The 20,168-nt window shown below is 46.9% G+C and overlaps 1 protein-coding gene across 1 annotated transcript; it reads right to left on the bottom strand.

Moving 5' to 3' along the window:
- Positions 1–2,963: 2,963 nt before the first annotated feature.
- On the bottom strand, positions 2,964–19,722 carry LOC138579630 (zymogen granule membrane protein 16-like). The gene is made up of 4 exons (XM_069649885.1): positions 19,508–19,722; positions 18,642–18,694; positions 4,425–4,557; positions 2,964–3,412 (listed from the first exon to the last, which is right to left on the bottom strand). The coding sequence occupies exons 2-4, from the start codon at positions 18,691–18,693 to the stop codon at positions 3,061–3,063; spliced, it is 537 nt and encodes a 178-aa protein (XP_069505986.1). The 5' UTR covers position 18,694; positions 19,508–19,722; the 3' UTR covers positions 2,964–3,060.
- Between the last annotated feature and the right edge of the window lie 446 nt (positions 19,723–20,168).

The following is a 20,168-nucleotide window of genomic DNA, read 5'->3' as shown; positions in this document are numbered from 1 at the left end:
AGCTGCATTTGCAAAAATGAAGTTCTACATTGTAAACACAGTGAAGCTCATTCCATGTTTGGCAGTAATTCAGAGGTGATTCTGCCAAATTACTGCCAAAATCAGATAAAGTTACCGACATTTGGTCCCATGTGTTTACTACAAGATTACAAGTGATGGGTGGTGTTAGTCCTCAATTATTGGGGATTTTTGGCAGAAATAACACTGTCAGAATTACTGAGTAGTAAATCGGATGATTTTTGGAGGAAAAGTGGAGGTAAAACCCCACTTTTGCTCAAAAAATCGGTGAAATTACCACTCGGTAATTCTGCCGGTGAGAATTCCACCAAAACGTGAAATTCACTGTGCTGGAAAAATTTAGTAATTTCGTTAACGCCCTAAAAAGTGGTGGTAATGGAATTACTGCCACTTTTTTCTGCACCAACAAACTCAGAATGATCTTGAGGATCCCATTTGACCTCAAGCTGGACACATTGATCACAGTTGAAGCCACCGTTTAGAGAACAGTGGCGTCCTTGGCCATGAAAAGAAACAGAATGAAATCCCAGTTGACTTTGGATCCCAAACACTGCATCAGAAAAGAAGAATTCAGTCACACCGCCTCCTTGCGAGTTCTGCTGTGTGGCAATATTTTGGTGGCAATTCTATTATCACCACTTTTTTGGCAGTAATGTGATTACTGACAAGTTTACTGCAACGCTGAATACTGACTTTGCAGGTGAAGTGGAGGATTTACTCGAGTCACACTACTGGAGGTAAATACTTCCTACAGACTCCAAAAATGGACATTAGCACCACCTCACCAGCACTCCAAATCATGCAGTATTGAGTGGTGGTAACGGTAAATGAGTTTGACAGTAATTTCAACCATCCATAGAAAGAAATGTTGGCCTGTGTATTGGCAGCGAACAGGTTTAGAATGTATGTATGGGTCTTGACATTTCACCGCCACACTAAGCACAAAACCTTCTGTACAAATACTCAGTCTCGGGGGTCCATTGATAGACGCCAAAAATATAATTTAAGCATTCGGCTGCTTATCGAAGCTAGGTCTGCGCCCAATAAATACCACAATAATAATAATGATAATAACATATCAAGATTTGTTGCAAATTGATATGAGTAGAGATTTACAGTGGAGCGAGGTCCTGCATGAGGGAATGATCCGGGCACCCTCGACTGCCTGTCAAGGAGCCAGCACCCAGTTCATTCCTGGAAGACAAGGGTTTAGTAGCCTCCCTAAAAGACATCGCCAGGGAATGAAGCAGGCAAGCGGAGTGAAAGGCAGTGGCGTGATATGATGGCCTTCGACAATGTTCTACAGAGGGTTTGGCACTAGGGCGTTCATTACAAGTTTGGTGGTATCAAGCACGTAAATCCGGCAGAATATCACCAAACTGTATTACTGATACCGGCATTCAGTCTGCCGGCGTCAGTGATAAATCCCCATTCCATGGAGTCCTATTGGCCTCCATGGGGTTTTGCCAATATTACTATCACTGGAATTACCACAATTATCAGAGACCCATGGTAGCCAGAGTCCTTCAGGATCATCTCTGTAGTCCTGCTGATAGACCTCATTCAGAGACTCATGGTAGTCATAGTCCTTCAGAAGGATCTCTGTAGTCCTTCAGCTAGACCTCATTCAGAAATCCATGTTAGCTGGAGTCCTTCAGAAGGATCTCTGTAGTCCTTCAGCTAGACCTCATTCAGAAATCCATGGTAGCCAGAGTCCTTCAGAAGGATATCTGTGGCAGCCTGGACATGAAAGAAGTGGGCCAGAAAAATACAGAGACATGGTTTATGCAGACTGGAGTGTCATTCCTCATGCATTTTGTGTAAGGGAGGTCTGTAGTGTCCTGCCGTGCACCACGCTCTACAACCGCATTGCGCAAAGTAATCCGCGTTCATGTGCTACAACCGTGCATGCTCCAGGAACCGACTATGCAAGAGATGAGAAAACAGGAGACCAGCCACAGCTCTTCTCCTTCAGGGCTCCACACTCGGCCCTTTATGTATATAGGAAGCACATTTCTTTTCAACACCAATAACAGTACTTTTTGCAGTTCACTGCACCTCCCTCTGATTACTAAGCGTGACTCACATTACTACAGCGAGCTATGCAGTCTCTCACCCAGCCAATTCATTTATTTAATTTGTGATTTATATCACTCTAAATCTTTGACACCTCCATTTGCTAACCCGCCAGGCAGGGGAAGGAACCCATATAGCAAAGTATCACTTTGTGGGCCCCTAATCTACCCTACCAGCCCAATGCATGATTCCTAATGTAACGTATGTGGTTATTAACTCATCATCAGCAATCATAGGTGTTTATACAGTGCTTCATGCTATATCTCTCTTATTCCTTAGCACCGTAACTATTTCTGGCAAGGGTGTTGATTGTATCTTTCTCGAAGGAAGAAGGGTTGGTGTAGTCTTGCCGGGATTCGAACATGTGAAGTGCAAACTTGCGGCATATCATTGGCAAATTATCAACCTATGAGCTGGCTACACAGGGAGGTGATCTACATATAAAATATTTCAAGTAACATGGTGTTCTTTATTCACCAGTAGAATAAAGTGATGCATGGGGGTAACGTTCATAAAGTATTTGCGGTTAGTGATCCTCGGATGCGCTGCACAGACCTTCCCACAGACCTCCTCAAGGATCCAAGGCGTCTAAACTCAGTTAGAGGGAAGTAGAAGACCACTCCTATGAAACGGTTGTACAAGCATTGAGCTCCCCAGTCACACCCTAGCCATGATCCCCACAGAGAAAGAATCTCACAGTTGAATGGACACGGGCACAGAAATGCAACTCGTGTCTTGCTCGCAGGCATGATCCCTTGCGAGCAAGAGGATCATGAGCAAATTTCGCCAGGAAATTGGATTAACTTTCCACTCCATGAGCCGGCCCACCACCCACACCAGAGAAAGAGTCAAGAAATGCAGACCAATGATGCTGTAGACGCCATATTGAATTTTATTGTATTTTCAGACAAAGAGATGACTTCTGCCTCTCTCCCCGCATCTGGAAGATTAGGACGTTCACGCTCTTCAGTTGGCCTCCACCTGGGCCACGCCGGTTATGTTTTGGTTGGAGGTTAAGCCACGGGGACGATCCCAGTGGAACCCAATGCTGGTAATGACAGAGCCTGAGTAGCGCCCACTGATGTAGCGCAGGAATGTGTTGCCGTGGAGCGGGAAGCTGTTAAAGCTCGTGCCGGAGGGCTGGCCAACGCGGAACATGCGGCCCTGGTTGGTCAGGAAGATCAACTCGTTGACGTAGCTGCTGTACTTCCCGGAAACTTGCTTGATGTACTCCCCAGAGTCAAGGAGGACCTCCAGGTAGGGGCTTGAGAGAAGACCATAGATTGGGCTCCAGTAGTTGCCATGCTTGATCTGGATTCTATAAATAGAGTAAGAAAATATTATGCAACTTTTGCTATGCTTTGTTGTGTTATTGTAGCGTGGAAAGGTAACTTATACTAAATATTGCCTGTATGCAAATTCCGTCCTGCTTAGAAGAAAGGCGCGTTTACAGAACACATTAGTTTAAACCTAGATAATAATTCTATTTAAAAAGTAAATGTGTAAATATGAACAGAAATTACATTTTTGTAGCTTATTTCAGAGTTTTTTTTTATTATTATCTGAAGCAACTGACTTTTGTGGAACTATCGCCCATTCCCTTTCAAGAACAATGAAAAAAAGAAGAGATGTTGAAGTAAAACCAGAATGTTTAACTTTCAAAATGCCGGAGTCTTAGTTACCTATGATAAAATGGTATGCAAAGCAAAACAGGAGGTTATGTACATTAAGAGTGGGCATTTGACCCTGTCAGAAAGTGTTAGCCCCAGTATTGGCTAAATAAAACAAAAGAAAGACTGATAAACACAGTGAGTGGGATTCATGCCGCCATTATGGGGCATTGGCCTCCTGCATGGGTACGAAGCGGGAAGCTGTGCCACATTAAGAGTGGGCCAATCTACCCTGTCCCAACACTGAGTACATAAAACAGAAGAAGGACTGGTAAACACAGTGGGTGGGATTTATGCCACCATGATGGTGCACAGTAACCAGGCATGGGTACAAGATATGTAAAGCAAACCAAAAGGCCAAAGGTCGAGGGCTGTTTGGTTCTGTGCTGCTGCACTAGTCACAGACCAGGAAGTAAAGGGTGTTCTCGAGTATCTTGGACAAAGAGTGTTAGGAGCAACTCAGCACCCACATAATAAGTGTTTTTTTCTTTTAGTGTTCATATTTGATTGTTTAGCTCCACACAGGTAAGCAACACTTTAATACTCATTGCAGTGAAGGACAAGTAACACAGGTATTTGTTTTAAAAAGGTGAGGGGACAAACCTATTGAAGCGCTTCTAGGGAGCCCCTTTGCCTTATGAAAATGCATTTGAATCTTACCCTTGAATGCAACTAGTGCTCTCACGGATGCGCAGGCCTGTGATTGGACCATATATGTGTTGGCCAGAGAACGTGAAGGCCGTACCAGATCCGCCGCCAAACTCTCCACTGAATGAAGAAATGCGCAACCTGACTGCAAGAGAAAACAAAGGATTTAAGACGGTCTGTCACATACTGGCGGCATACTCTCTACCTCTCCCGCTCAGTAACTCTCCCATTCTGGTGGCATACTTTCTACCTTACTAACATACCCATACTGGCGGCATACTCACTATCTCTATAGCTCAGTAACTCTCCCATACTTGCGGCATAGTCTCTACCTCACTAGCTTACCCATACTGTCGGCAAACTCTCTATCTCTAAAGCTCAGTAACTCTTCCATACTGGCGGAATACTCTCGATCTCTATAGTTTAGTAACTCTCCCATACTGGCAGCATACTCTGTACCTCGCTAACTCTCCCATACTGGCAGCATACTCTTGATCTCTATAACTCAGTAACTCTCCCATACTGGCTGCATAGTCTGTACCTCGCTAACTCTCCCATACTGGCGGCATACTCTTGATCTCTATAGCTCAGTAACTCTCCCATACCTACCTACGGCATACTATGTACCTCGCTAACTCTCCCATACTGGTGGCATACTCTCTACCTCTCTAACTCAGTAACTCTCCCATATTGGCGGCATACTTTCTACCTCACTAACTTACCCATACTGGCAACATACTCTCTATCACTATAGCTCAGTAACTCTCCCATACTGGCGGAATACTCTGTACCTCGCTAGCTTTCCCACACTGCCGGTATACTCTCTACCTCACTGACTATCCCATACTTGCGGCATACTCTCTACCACACTTAGGGCCTTACCGGTACCGGTAAGGGCACCTGTACCGGTAAACCCTTACCGCCTTACTACGAGTTCTCTTTGCGGGACCCGACCTTAACGGCTGGTTTTACCAGCCGTTAAAGTAGGGTGCCACAAAGGGACCTTGGAGCTAATTACGGTACCGCAATTTGCGGTACCGTAATTAGCGCCTTCCCCATTCCCATTATGTCCTATGGGGGCAAAAATGGGAATGGGGAAGTGCCTTGGTGAATGGGGAATTACCGCCCCCGGTCACCTTGGAGTAGGGCGGTAATTCCGCCATCCACCAAGGCGGACACAGTAAAATACTGGTGGCAACCATGGCACTAATAGCGCCATGGTTACCACCTACCATGTAATGAGACCCTAACTCTCCCATACTGGCGGCATACTCTCTATCCCACTAACTCTCCCATACTGGCAGCATAGTCTCTACTTCACTAACTCTCCCATACTGGTGGCATGCTTTCAATCTCTCTAGCTCACGTACTCCTATTTTGACAGCATACGCTCTATCTCTCTAGCTCAGCAACTCTCCCAGCTGGCAGAATACTCTCTAGCTCACTAACTCTCCCATACTGGCAGCATAGTCTCTACTTCACTAACTCTCCCATACTGCTGGCATGCGTTCTACCTCTCTAGCTCACCTACTCCTATTTTGACAGCATACGCTCTATCTCTCTAGCTCACCAACTGTCCCAGCTGGCAGAATACTCTCTAGCTCACTAACTCTCCCATACTGGCAGCATACTCTCTACCTCACTAACTCCCATTCTGGCAGCATACTCTCTACCTCACTAACTCCCATTCTGGCAGCATACTCTCTACCTCTCTAGCTCACTAACTCTTCCATATCAGTTGGCATACTCTATGCCTCTATAGCTCACTAATTCTCCCATACTGGCAGCATACTCTCTACCTCACTAACTCTCCCATACTGGTGGCATACTCTCTACCTCTCTAGCTCACTAACTGTCCCATGCTGGCAGCATACTTTCTACCTCACCAACTCTCCCAAGCTGGCGGCATACTCTCTACCTTTGTAGCTCAAGCTCACTAACTGTCCCATACTGGTCTCATATTATCTACCTCATTAGCTCTCCCATACTGGTCAGTATACTCTCTGCCTCTCTAGATCGCAAACCCTCCCATACTGGTAGCATGTTCTCTACCACACTAACTCTCCCATACTGGGGGCATATTCTCTACCGCACTAACTCTCCCATACTGGCATCATACTCTCTACCTCACTAACTCTCCCATACTGGTAGCATACTCTCTACCTCTGTAGCACACTAACTCTCCCATTCTGGCGGCATACTCTCTGCCTCTCTGGCTCGTTAACTCTCCCATACTGGTGGCATTCTCTCTACCTCTGTAGCTCACTAATCTAGGGGAGACTGGAAAAAATGAGCAGTGGGATGAGTTGATTAAAATTCGCAAAAGACTGATACGAAGAGAACTACATGCAGTTATTATGTTGGAATATTTAAAAAATCAGGCGTTACCACAGGGACTCATTGCGCGCAACGATCCAAGACTCTTCATGGATAATAATGATTTTAAGTTTAAATGGAGTCATACCGATAACAAATGTGGCTGAGATTGGCTTATTTTAATTCTAGAAACTGCTCAAGAGACATAGAAGTCAATTTAAATTGATCTCAACTCATTAGTGGAAGAAATTAAAAAAGAATCTTGACTTGGATTCATTTAAATCCAAACTGGAGGCACATCTTAAAGACATGCATGAGTTTAAAGCAGACACTGCCAACGAGAGAGTGAAAAGGATGAGAAAGGACTTATCTAATTTCAAACATGAGAAAGGTTTTTCCTATTCCAAAAAAGATTACACATTTGGAGGTGGTTGGGAAGGTCAGAAACAAAATCGACGTCTACACTTTAGAAATACGTCATATAGCTCCAGTGATGATGGAGGGGTGGAAAACGAGGATACTAGTAGACCAGGCACAAGTGAGGCTACCACTGAGAGTGATGGTCGCACTAAAAGGGGAAGAGGAGCCTGAGGCCAGTTCGAAACACAGCAAAGACTCCCTTCTTTAGGCCTAGGAAACAACCAGCGAGAGTGGGAAACGGAACAAATGCAAACTCGCAGTTTCAAACAATGGTAGTTAATCTGGTGAGTTATGCCCTGTCTGAGTTAGAAGAACTCACTCTCAACAAGGGCATTAATGTTGTCATTTCCAAGCACCATAATCCATTCAAATTTAGAGTGGAATTCCATAAATGTATGCAAAGGTACATTTGAAAGAGTTGTTTGAGACAAGTAGCAAATCCGATAACTGTATTGGGTTAAGGAACCCATCTGTCTTTTGTCCGACCTGTACACACTCATTCATTGGAATCCATTATGTTTGAGAAAAAGGTCATAGAAGATATGGAGAAGTTAGAAGCCAGTGGCATTCCCCACCATTCCGACATACTACCCAAAATTCATTAAATGGTGTACAAACCCCTGGGTAGACCCATTGTCTCAGGGTCAAATCTATCCTGGAACCTTTGTCCAAGTACGTTGATTTCTACCTCGGGCCCTTCATCCACGAAATTAAGAGTTATGTCAAAGATACTAGGGATGCTATCAATAAGATAGAGGGCCAGGCTTTCAACCCATCTGAGAATGTACTTATGTGTTTGGATATCCAATCATTATATACTAATATTCCCCAGATGGCCACCTTGTAAGTGATGGAGGAGACCCTATTACCGGCAAGGCTACTGCCAACCTTGTAATGAGGCCCAATGTGACCTCAGTGATGGGCCACTCCAGCCAGGTTTCCGTGCTCTATTGTTAGTATCATCCCCTCTGTAAGAACAATTTTGTAAAATATTATGACTTATGAGCTCTCTGCGTGCAATTTGCTAAACAACTACCAACTTTTGGCTATTGATAACAGCCTGTTTTTATGTTTTGAGTAATTATGGACAAGGTAGAACTATATGGAAAGAAGCATGTAATATTATCAGATAATACCCATTGTGGGGTTTTGCCTTATAGGTATATCGCCCTTCTTCCCCTTGACTCAATCATGGATACGGGCCTTCAAGCCAAGCCATTTATTTGTATGCACCAGCCTTACAAGCCATAAAAGTGTTGTGCATTCACGCCACCACGCAGTGACGTCATCATGTCCCGTGATGTGTATATTAATGGCAGTAGCCATTTTGATTTGGCACACGCGAACGCGAGATGAGACGGAAATACTGAGGCTTGTTGTTGGTGTTTGATAAGTAAGTGGAAGTCCTTGCAGGCACCCTTTAATTTGCTTCCTTCCCCCTTTTTTGTAGAAACTCCTGGAGTTGTTTTGAATAGAGGGATACACCCCACTACTTTCCAGATGCCTTGCATGAAAATGGCCTGGCTCTGGGACCGTGTGGTCGAGGTAAGCCCTGGTGAACACTATCAAAAGTGGATGCTAGATCATAAGTTGGTGCTAGCGTGATCAACAATGAAAGTTGAAGGTGGTCTTAAGGATTGGTCTAAGGCACACCAGTGAGGTATGGATCAATTATTTCCCATATTCAAACACTAGGGGAATCTTAGAGTGTTCAATAATAAAGTCAATCCCAGACCTTTTTTAAAGAAGTCTCTTCGGTTTATGTATTTAAGGGACTATGAAAGGATTATGATGCACTGATCGGTCAAGTATACTACACGCACATTCTTTATCAGCCCCTGATGAATGTCCAGCGGAATCAAGCATTGAGGACAGAAACTTGGACAAGTTATGCTAGTTCAGGAGCACAGAATTGCACATTGTCTGTACAATGCTCCAAATACTTGAAAACAAAGTAGTGCAAAGTGCCACTCTCTTGGTTTTAATACGTGTGTAATGTTTAGAGATGAATTATTTGTCTATTGTATTTTTTCTCTGTAAATTTATTAGAACGTGTCTATGATTGTGTGTGCATATATGTTTAATACAATCTATTGATGATATTGAATATGTGGTTCTAAAATCTAATGATGGAGTAATATTTTTCAGTTCCTTTGTGATTTAATTGTTTAGCTTTCCTTTTCTTAATAGTAAATTGTGCACCCGCTAAGGTAGGAAGGCCTAATTCTACTATGTGGGGCAACCGTAGTTTCTTTTGGCGCACTAATCTCTTCCATCACATTCTTGGCACAGAAGAGACAGCAATAATTAAATCAATATTTAAACCCAGGATATATTGTAAGGAGTGGTAGGAGTGTGGTGTGTATAGGAACATACACAGTCAAAAAAAGAAGGCATGTAAAAGTACAACACTCTGTCCAAAGACAACAAAATGTAAAGTCTACAAAGGTTGGGAAGCAAACATTAAGGTACAACATCACACTATACATTCAACCCAAACCCACACTAGACCAAGACTTAATGTAGCTATAGCATGGATTTGAACACATCTTTAAAGTGAGAATCACAGCATGTCTCAGATAGGCTACCTGTTCAAGTGAGCAGTTGTTTATTGTATGTTGCCTTATTTTGTGTGTGTGTGTTGTATGTTTAATGCCAGTGAACATGTGGATGCAATGAAACAGTGTTAATGTTCTAGTTTGGGTGTAACTTAAAAATCGGGCTATTTCCTAGATAATTGGTTTTGGGTCTGCTGGTCTGTCCTAAGGTTTGACCTTAGCGCCCTGATGCCTCATTTGAGGGGAGACGTTGCGCTCTACAAAAACACCTACCTTCCTCCCTACCTAGGCATACCGGTGGCTGCTCTCTCGGATTGGGTGGGACTGGGAATAAAGGTAAGAGGGGGCCAGCATCCGCAAAACCTACCAACATCTCGGAGACCAAAGGGCAGATAGGGGTCAAGATTACAGGCCTAAGCTAAAATATGCTAGGTCCGCTGAACTAACGATTAGGGCTTATTTGGAATAAGGTCACTTGCCCAGTGATGGAAGTGTACCAGAAAAAGTAGTGGAACACCGCACCCGACTGTTCCCACTCACTTCAACCACTGCACTTGCCCCTTAAGAAAGATCTGATATCGGCTATATTCTATGAAGGTTGAATCAAATAAAGGCAGCCTTTGGGACCTCACTTGAGCTCTTTACACAGTTATCTAGCTATAAACAAAAATGGAAAGCATGGTGTGATTGTTCCTAGTTTGAACAATATTCCCTCAGCCTTATTTGGAGGTAGCACTGGCATCAGTGGAGAGTGGCAAGGGGAGGAGGGAGGAAGGTCAACTCCCACAGGCCTCCTTTCGGATGCCAATGTGCAATTCTGCCAGTGCTGCTCGCAAAAAAGTGAAATAGTAGTGCCCAATGCCCTGTGAGGAGCCCATACCCACCTCCCACTAGCCGCTGGAACCTAAATCTGCCTCTGCCAGTGTGCAGTGACCCCCATGCTTGGTAATCTTAGGCCAACCTTCTGTGTGCTCATGACTGGCCCTCCATCTGTCTTAGCTGCCCCACTAATGCCACTTACTATCCCGCATGCAAGCGGGCCATTCGAGTTTTTATCTTTTTTTTCTTTGTTTTTCTTTATGTACCATATTAAGCATGTGAATTATAATTATAGTTGGTTATTTATAACGTGCTTAATACCCATAGGTTTCTAAGTGGGGACCCCGGGGATCGAACGTGTATAACTCCTGTGAGACCACTGTGCCAAATGCTGCAGCTTAAAGCAATTCTTGAATGCTCGCCTACACATTTTCTGCCACAGGTTGTCCCCCGTCTCTTACCCAGGTCTCTCTCCCATTGTGCACAGAGTCCCCTGGTGGCCCCCACCTTGGGTTCTACTAGCACCCCGTAGAGGCATGGGATAAGGCCTTTCATGTCTGCATGCCCATCAAGCACTTTCTCCCCTGGGGTGAGTTCCCTCTGAACACCCCTTCCATTTTCCGGACATAAATATCCCCTTGAGCCTGAGATACAACAGTACTGGCAGACTACCTATATCCAGTGCCTCCTCTAGCTTCTGAATATTTATGAAATCCTCATTTTGTACCAGTTCGTCCACCCTGCTGAGGCCTGCTTCAAACCAGGACTGGAAGCGCTCAACCTCAGGTATGTCATCTCTGACCGGTGGTGCCGAGATATGGCTCATTGGGGAGGGCCAGGTGGTGATTCCTTCCTCCCTTTTCTCCATAGCCATGACTTCCCAGTGTAACCCCAGAAACTGATGATTTCTGATGCGTCTCAGGAGGCAGTTGCTGGGGAGCCAGGAGGTGTTGGTATTCAACGAAAACCCACTGTTTCTCTGGATCCTCCCTCAAGTGTGGGACCACTGCTCTAAGTTGTACGGCCCTATAGTATGTCATCAAGTCTGGCAAGCCCACTCCCCCCCTCTCCTTCAGCAGAATGAGTGTCTCATAGCCTACCCCAGGCTTTTGACCTTGCCAGAGAAATCTCGTAATGCATCGCTCAGCCTCTCTCAGATGTTCTTCAGGTGCACTGGTAGTGAGCATCTGAAATAGGTATAATACCCTTGGGAGGAGGTTCATCTTTATCACATTCAATATCCCCATCCACGTGAGTTGCCCCTTCTCCATATTAGTAAACAGCCTATCAAACAGGGGAGGGGATAGTTGGCCCGGCCCAGGTCCCGGCCCGGCCGAACAATGTTGATCCCAAGATATCTCACCCCTTCCAGCTGCATCTGTAATGCCAGGGGCTCTATTTCCTCTATCTTTCTGGCTGAGTCAGGGGCGAACAGGAAAACCACTGACTTGCCGATATCCACCTTGAACCCTGAGTACCTTCCAGAGTCTCTGATGACCCTCAAGGCAGCAGGAATGGACTGGGCAGGGTGCCTCAGGTGGAGCATGACATCATCTGCATAGAGTCCAAGTTTGAATTCCCTGTCCCCCACCTTAATGCAAGGCTAATAGAGGGCACCCCTGTCTCGTACCCCTCTCTAAAGAGAATGTGCAGGATAGCCACCCATTCACCGTGACTCTGGCCGATGGGCCCTCGTATAGAGCCTGAATGCCCAGTTGGATCCCTCTACCGAAGCCACATTTATTGAGTACCCCATTAAGGAAACCCCAGTCCACCTGGTGAAAGGCCTTCTCTGCGTCTATTGCCACCAAGACTGGGTTTCCTTCTTCTACTGCAGCTATTCTCATGAGGTGGAGTGACTTACGCAGGGTGTCTGCCCCTTGTCTGCCTTGGATAAAACCAACTTGATCCAAATGGATGAGTCTCAGCATAAGGCCCTCCATTCTTGTGGCCAATATCCTTGTGAAAATGTTTGCATCCACGTTGAGTAGGGAGATGGGTCTCTAAGACTTACAGTCTGTGGGGTCTTTGTCTGTTTTAGGGATGACTGTGATTAGCGCCTTCCCAAATGATGCTCTCCTAGTGGCCATAATACCTGTGAATAGGGTGGCCAAATGTCGTGCCTAGGGTCCTGCAAAGGTCTTATAGAACCCCGCCGTGAAGCCATCTTCCCCGGGTGCTTTCCCCAGCTTTAGGCCCGATATCGCATTCAACACCTCCTCCTGTGTGATCGATTTCTCTAGTTCAAGACTCTCCCCGATTCTCAGTTTCGGGAGTGTCACTCCTGCAAGTTATTTCCCCAGCATATCTTCATCAAAGCCCCCTTCCTTTTCATACAACCTTTCATAGAATGCTGCAAAACCCCCTGCTACTGCCCCTGCTTCCGAAAGCCTCTGACCCCCTTCTCCTCGGATCCCTGAAACCCATCTCTCCGCTCTCTGGCCTCTGAGTTTTGCTGCCAATAGAGCATCCGCTTTGTCCCCCTTCTCATAATATCTTTGCTTCAAGTACTCTTCCCATCTCTATGTCCTTTAACTCCTGGCGTTTACTTCAGACCACCCTAGGATCTTCCTCCCTCTCCCCCACATTCTTACCCTCTACTTTCTCCAATAAGCGGATTCCCCCTCTAAGGTTTCTGGACACCAGGGTCCTGATCCTTTTCTTGGCGGCCCCTTCCCTGATAATAAGGCCCCTCCATGTTGCTTTTGCAGCATCCCATACCATTCCCCTTTCAACTTCCCCTGTATCATTGATTGAGAATAATTCTTGAATGGCCTCCCTCTTTTCCTCCGCAAAGACGGTGTCTCTAAGGAGGACGTGGTTACTTCGTCAGAGGGACTCCCTGGGTTTCGAACCGGACAGGACCACTTCCATCTATACCAAGTCATGATCAGACCATCTGATCAGAGAGTGTTCACATGTGCCCACCCTATTGACATACTGTTGTCCCATGAAGAGGTAATCTATTCTCGTTCTGGAACCATGGACAGGTGAATAGAATGTGTAACCCCTCACATCTGGGCTGGAATCCCTCCAGACATCAACTAGCCCTTGGTTCCACATATGGTCAGAGAGCCTCTATTTTGTGCACCCCCCTACTCCCTGTGGGGATATGCCTGCCAATGTGGTCCACTTCCCTGTCCACCCACATAGTAAACCCCCCCCCTATGATGAGGAGGCCCTCCGTCCTGCCCATGATCTCCCCCTGGCTTCCCTCAAGAACTGCATTCGGCCAGTATTTGGTCAGTAGATGGACACTAGGGTAACCCTAGTGTTGTCAATAGATCCCGAGACCACTAGTACCCTCCCATCCGTTTGACCTCAGACCACTGGGTCAGAGGGCCTAAACCTCCGGTTCAGTAAGATCCCCACTTCTCCCTTTTTAGAGGGTCCCGAGGCCCAGAGGACTTGCCCAATGTGGGCCCCTGGGATGCGTCTCTCTTCCCAGGCACCGTTCGGGTCCCTTGTATCAGGAGTATGCCTAGGTTGCAGTTTCTGAGGTCTCTACCCAATAAAGAGCATTTTGTGGGGAAATTGAGGCCCTTCACATTCAGAGAGCCTACCTTGAGAACCTCGACACAGCCTTCAGCATTAGGGAGCGCCACTAAGAGCCATCTTTTCTCTTCTTAACCACTCGGTGCCATGGGGTATAATAGCTCCCCTTTTTACTCAAAGCGTGTCTTTCCATGTGTTAATTTGCAAATCCCCTCTGACCCCCACTCCACCGCCCCCCTTAAACTTCATTTTTTTTTTAGACACCCACCCAGGGTGTGCCACAAAGTAATAAAACTCTGCTCCACTGTTGATTCACATATCACCACACCTCCCCCCAGTGGGAAGTATTCACGTTCAGACTCCCGTAATTTGTCGTACCTGAATTCTCTTCTTATCATTTCTCATTCCCCTTCTCCTCGCAAGGAGGGGTATTTAGCTTCCTGAATTTTCTGCTGCCTTGCATCTTCTTCTTTGTGGCCTGTGGGCCCAAGGGCCACCACCGTTGCTCCAGCGGTGCCACCCTTGGCCCCCTCGGAGTCCCCAGTTTCTTCTTCACTTTTGATGACCTGGAGCACCTGGAGGGCTTCCTTCTCACTGGTCACTCGGTAGTCCACTTCCCCACGTTCAAAAATCAGCGTGAAGGGGAAGGACCAGCGGTATCTGATGTCCTCTTCGGAGAGCCACTGTGTGAGCGGGCGGCATTCACTACGACGGGCCAAAGTTAGGGCGAGAGATCTTTAAGATTTCATAGAGCAAGCTCCCCCAGGCGTTTTGCTTTTTCTAGAACTTCCATCTTCTCCCTGTACCTGAGAAAGCATACCACTATGGACCTTGGGCCCCTGCTCCCTCCTCCGCCTCTGTGCTCTCGTTCCAGCTGCACTTCTTTGCTCCCTTCTAGTGCGAACATTTGATTGATCAGGCCCTACACTTTTCGTCCAACTTCTGTCGGTGACTCCCCCTTCTGTTAACTTACTCCGAGAATTCGTAGGCTATTGCGCCTGTCCCTAATTTCCAAATCGTCCAGCTTCAATAGTGTGTCTCTTCCCTCAGTTCCAAGTCGGTCAAACACGTCACATATTTCAAGTCGAGGACATCTATTTGCAGGTGGTTGTGCTCAAGACCCTCCATTTTGTCCTCCATTTAGTCAACCCTGCCCTTAAGGTCGCAGATTGAGGATTGGATATCTGTGTTTATGGCTTTAATCTCTTGGAATATTTACTTAAGGTCGTCCCTGGTCAAGGCGGGAGCGGGAGTGTCCTCCCCTGATGCCATTTCTTGGGTGGAGGAGGGGGTCTTCCCCAGGTCAGGCCGCAGGGGCCTTCGGAAGCACTGCAGTGCGTGGATCCCCGTGGCAGTCTTACAAGTCACGTTGGTGCGTCCCCGCTTCACCTCCAGGTCGATTCCCTGGTGCACTAACAGGGTATAGTTCCCTGTCTCTTGGGTCCAAGTGCCACTGAATGCTAGGGGCACGTTCCTCTGCTCTTTGTATCTTCGTGGGGGCTGGGCACCCCAGCCTGGTCTTTAGTGTCTGTTTCCTTGATGGTCCGAAGCCCAATGTAGGTGCAGGGGCTCCCGTCAGGTCTCTTCCCAGTGCTTGGGTGAGTGCAACTCTTGGGCCAACTTTGTATGATGTTTTTGCATCGTGTGCCCGAAGTGGGGCCCCTCCTCTGATAGGGTTGTATAACACCATTGATGTGCCTGGTTGGGGGGTGTTTCTCCCCTGAGGCAGCCTATGGCACTGGTGAAAAGATATTACAGCAAACCTACATATTAAATTGCCCTCAATTTCCGTGGGGTGATGGCCCATTCCGCCTTCAGGGCAATCCTACACTTCCTGTGACTCCTGGGGTTCGCCCGGCTCCAAGGACTGAGTGTGGATCCAAGACAGCAGGGAGTCACTTCAGTGAGTGTCTCTTGAGTTCCGTGTGGTGTGTCCTTCCTTATCACTCCTCTCTCTATGAGGCATCCCCCGTGAGGGGGTTCACCACTCAGTATTATGTGGAGGGTTTTTGTCTTTCTGTTTCACCCACTGGGCCCATGTCGTCCTATTAAGTAAAAATGCCCTCGTCCTCCGGGTTCTCCGCAGCGCGTTACCCACAGAGGTATGGGCTTGTGTTGTTCACTCCCCTGATCAGGCTCCTAGGTGGTGGGTCTTCCCGCGTCCCTCTTCCGCCAGTCTCCTCACCTTTACCGACCCATCACTGGTGGGGTGCAGGGCCGAGGTTCTTCTGGGTGCCTACCCTGCGGCCCGTCGTCCACACACTAGAGGCAAGGGTCTTGTTGTGGGAACGGGAGCAGCGACACCGGTTCCGCTCCCTTTGCTGGATGGCGTCTATTGCGGGTTGCCGCTCTCAAAAACACGTGACAAGTTCCGGCAAAAGTTGCCATACGGGTGAAACACGGAGCCGACGCGTGTTTCGACCGTAGTCTTTATCAAGGCCGACACAAGTTGGGTGACATGGGTGCCAGAAAAATGGTATAAAGGTCCGAGGGCCACCCTGTTAGGGTGCCTACTGCAAGCTGGATAGCCTATTGTGGAGAATTTCTCCAATGTCACACAACTTGTGTCGGCCTTGATAAAGACTACGGTCGAAATGCATGTCGGCTCCCTGTTTCACCTCTATGGCAACTTTTGCCGGAACTTGTCACGTGTTTTTGAGTACATTAAAAAATTGTACAGAAACAACTTTTGAGTGATGTGTCCACATTTTCTACTCACTCACATTTAATTGATGCCAAGACAAACCGCACAGAAAGTGGACAACCACGAACTGCCAGCGCCAACTACCAATTAGCTTTGTCACCGCATCCAGTACTTTTAACTCTTGAGAACCCTGGAGTTTGGTTCTCTGATAAACCATGTGCCAGGCTGCAGGCAACAATCTAACTCAGAACTAACACGGTGCGCAGGGGACAGGTTTTTCCCAACCAAAAACTCCAACCCTCCTGAAAAAATAAGTTTAGATGTGATCTAGTGGGAATGCTGGAGTGAAATCTAGTGGCTACATTTAGATGTGGTCTAGTGGAAACGTAGGCTTGTAATAACGTAGCTTAATTTAAATGTGGTCTAGTCGGAACACTGGAGTGTAATCTAGTTGGTAAATTTAGATGTGGTCTAGTGGGAACGCTGAAGTGTAATCTAGTTGGTAAATTTAGATGTGGTCTAGTGGGAACGCTGGAGTGTAGTCTAGTGGCTACATTAAGATGTGGTCTAGTGGGAACGCTGGAGTGTAATCTAGTGGCTACATTTAGATGTGGTCTAGTGGGAACGCTGGAGTGTAGTCTAGTGGCTACATTTAGATGTGGTCTAGATGGAATGTAGGCATGTTAACTAGTGGCTAAATTTAGATGTGGTGTAGTGGGAACGTAGGCGAGTGATCTAGTGGCTGAATTTAGATGTGGTCTAGTGGGAACGCTGGAGTGTAATCTAGTGCTGGTCAAGTGAGAACATAGGCATTTAGTCTAGTGGCTAAATTGAGATTTTGGTCTAGTAGAAAAGCACAGACTCTGTTTATTGGTTAAGCTGAGCTATTTTGTGGCAGTGAAGCTGAGATGTGGTTGAGTGGTTAAGTTGAGATGTGGTCTAGGAGTAAATTGGAGTGTGGTCATCAAGGGATGCTGGTATGTGGTCTGGCATCAAAGTTGGGATGATGTCTAGTGGTGTAGTTGAGAAATGCTCCAGTGGTTAAGCTCAGACCCGATCAACTGGCTAAGCTGAGATGTGTTCTAGTGACGAAGCTGAGACTTTGTCGAGTGGTTAAGCTGACACTTGGCGCCATGCTGAAACTGAGATGCGCTTTGGTAGCAAAGCTGATATGTGGTCGTAGTTAAGCTGAGATGTGTTCTAGCGGTTAAACTGAGATGAGGTCTAATGGTGAAGCTGATTTGTGGTCCAGACGTTAGCCCGAGATCATGGTTAAATTACTGGTGGCCGCTCGGATTCAGTGTAAATTGCTATCCATATGTCAAATATGTATTTATGGAAATGCTCCGGTCTATTTGAAAGATAGGGTCAATGTCTATCATCCAAAAAACAAACCTGCGATCAGCGGAGGGCCTCTTGCTAGAATCTCATTGCGTCAAACGAGCCCGTGGATATGGTCGGGCATTCCATGTTCAGGGAGCGCGGGCATGGAATGCCTTACCTGTGCAGTTGCGCAAAACCGAGAACTATCTGGCTTCTAGGAAGCAGCTGAAAACTTCCTTATTCAGGCAAAATGAATGATTCTTACTGCAGTCTTAGTATACCTGCTCTATCTGCCTCTCTGCACCTAGATGCCCACGGGCTTTGGCGCGGTATAAATATAATAACATAACATTAAATAGTCATATGTGCATCCCAGTTCCTCACTTTAAAATGAGTGATCCTGGGCAAATAACTTAATCTCCCCATGCATTATATCCCGTTTCTAACGAAACTGGAGTGCCTAGAAGTTGGACAACCCCCCTTTTTAGGGCAACATAAGCGCCAGGGATGCTCATAACAAACAGTGGGCCCCATACTGCCCCCTGCCCACCCTCATGGGAACGCGATTGCCAGAGCTGAGAGGCTACATTTGGCAAAGGCCCTCTGCCCTCCCCAAGGCATTAAGACTGCAGGACAAAAGGCATGGAGACTCACCAGCAGAGGAGACCGTCGGAGCCAAGAGAGCGAAGGCCAATAGCAGGTACATTCTGTGGAGAGATGGCGGATAAGAAGAGAGTTTGAGAGCACTTTCCATAAACAGCAAGAGAACTCCCCCTGCCCGCAGCCAGCCCTCATATACAAGGCAAGTGACTAAATGGCCGTTTTCCATAAACAGCAAGAGAACTCCCCCTGCCCTCAAACAGCCCTCAGATACAAGGCCAGGGACTAAAGGGGCGAGCAGAGGAGACTTGCATCTCCCAGCGCATAGCGTGGAATGAACTGACTGGGTTATTGGTTGCTCAGGTAGCCAAGGTAGGACACTATGCTAATAGACCGCCATGATAATGAAAGCTGAGCGTGATTGGACAGCTCTGTGGGTTAAATACAGTTCAGTTAGGGTCCAGGGAGCAAGGAGTTAACCATATCTCAGGGGTTCTACGTTATTTTGCCCAGGATTTTTCGTCGCAGGACTTTCCATCGCCGTTTTTTTATGGAAAACTCGTTTTTTTTGGGGGGGGGGTTAACCCCCAAACCCCCTTGTTTTTTAAAAAAATTATTCCCTTTCATCCACAAATATTTATTTAATTTTTAACCCCCCCCCCAAAAAAAAAACAATTATTTTTTTTCGATAAAAAAACGGCGATGAAAAGTCCCACGACGAAAAATCCTGCGGCAAAAGAACTGTATAGCATCTCGGGTACCTGGGCTACTTCATTTGGTTAACAGTGGTTAAGAGAGCCAAATGAATCAGACAGTTTCAGGTGGTGCAGAAAGCATGGGTAAGTGGGTCAATGCACCTGCTGCAGAGAATACTGCAGCGTTCTATAATCATGGCATTACTGAAGCGAATGTCGCCTTACCTGTCGCTGTCGGAGGGTGCTCTAGGTCTGGTCAGGCTGTGGAAGGCGTGTTCGCTTCTGTCGCTGACTTTTCGCCTCGTCTCTCTCTATATATACCGTGCCCCTGCTTTGATGTCTGCCCAACAAACAGAGGCTTATCAGGAGGTAGCATACGAGGACCCGGGCACCCTTTGGGCACCCTTTCGGCGCCCGTGCCAGCCCCCTAGTGCACAATGCATGCTTTCATTGGTACCGGATATCCGCCCGCGTCATCCATGGACTGTGGCAAACAGGTGGCCCCAGCCCTCGCATGCAGGCTGTGGGGTTTATGGCACCTCCGAGGGGAAGCGGCCATCAGTCGGAGTCGCCTTTGAACTTGAAGGGCTCATGCACACGCCCAGCGCGGACTATCTATCTCCTTCGCAAAGTTCGCATGTATTAGAAAGTCTTGTCATACACTGTGGTGCATTCCCCATTCACCCGAGTGTCTGCTGCCGTCCAGCCACAGAACTGCCCGTTTACATGTGCTGCTCATAACAAGGAGCAGGGGTCAAGTTCTAAAAATAAAAGTGGGGGGACTCATCAACAAACGCAGTGCCAGAAATGAGCATATCATGGTGAAATATGCACTTTTCATTAAATTGGCTTTGCATAACCACCCAAATTGCACAGGGCAATGGCA

The sequence above is a fragment of the Ambystoma mexicanum genome, chromosome 3p (assembly GCF_040938575.1).
Source record: "Ambystoma mexicanum isolate Mex_15411 chromosome 3p, UKY_AmexF1_1, whole genome shotgun sequence".
NCBI classification, from domain to species: domain Eukaryota; kingdom Metazoa; phylum Chordata; class Amphibia; order Caudata; family Ambystomatidae; genus Ambystoma; species Ambystoma mexicanum.
This window is presented reverse-complemented; position numbering and strand designations above follow the sequence as displayed.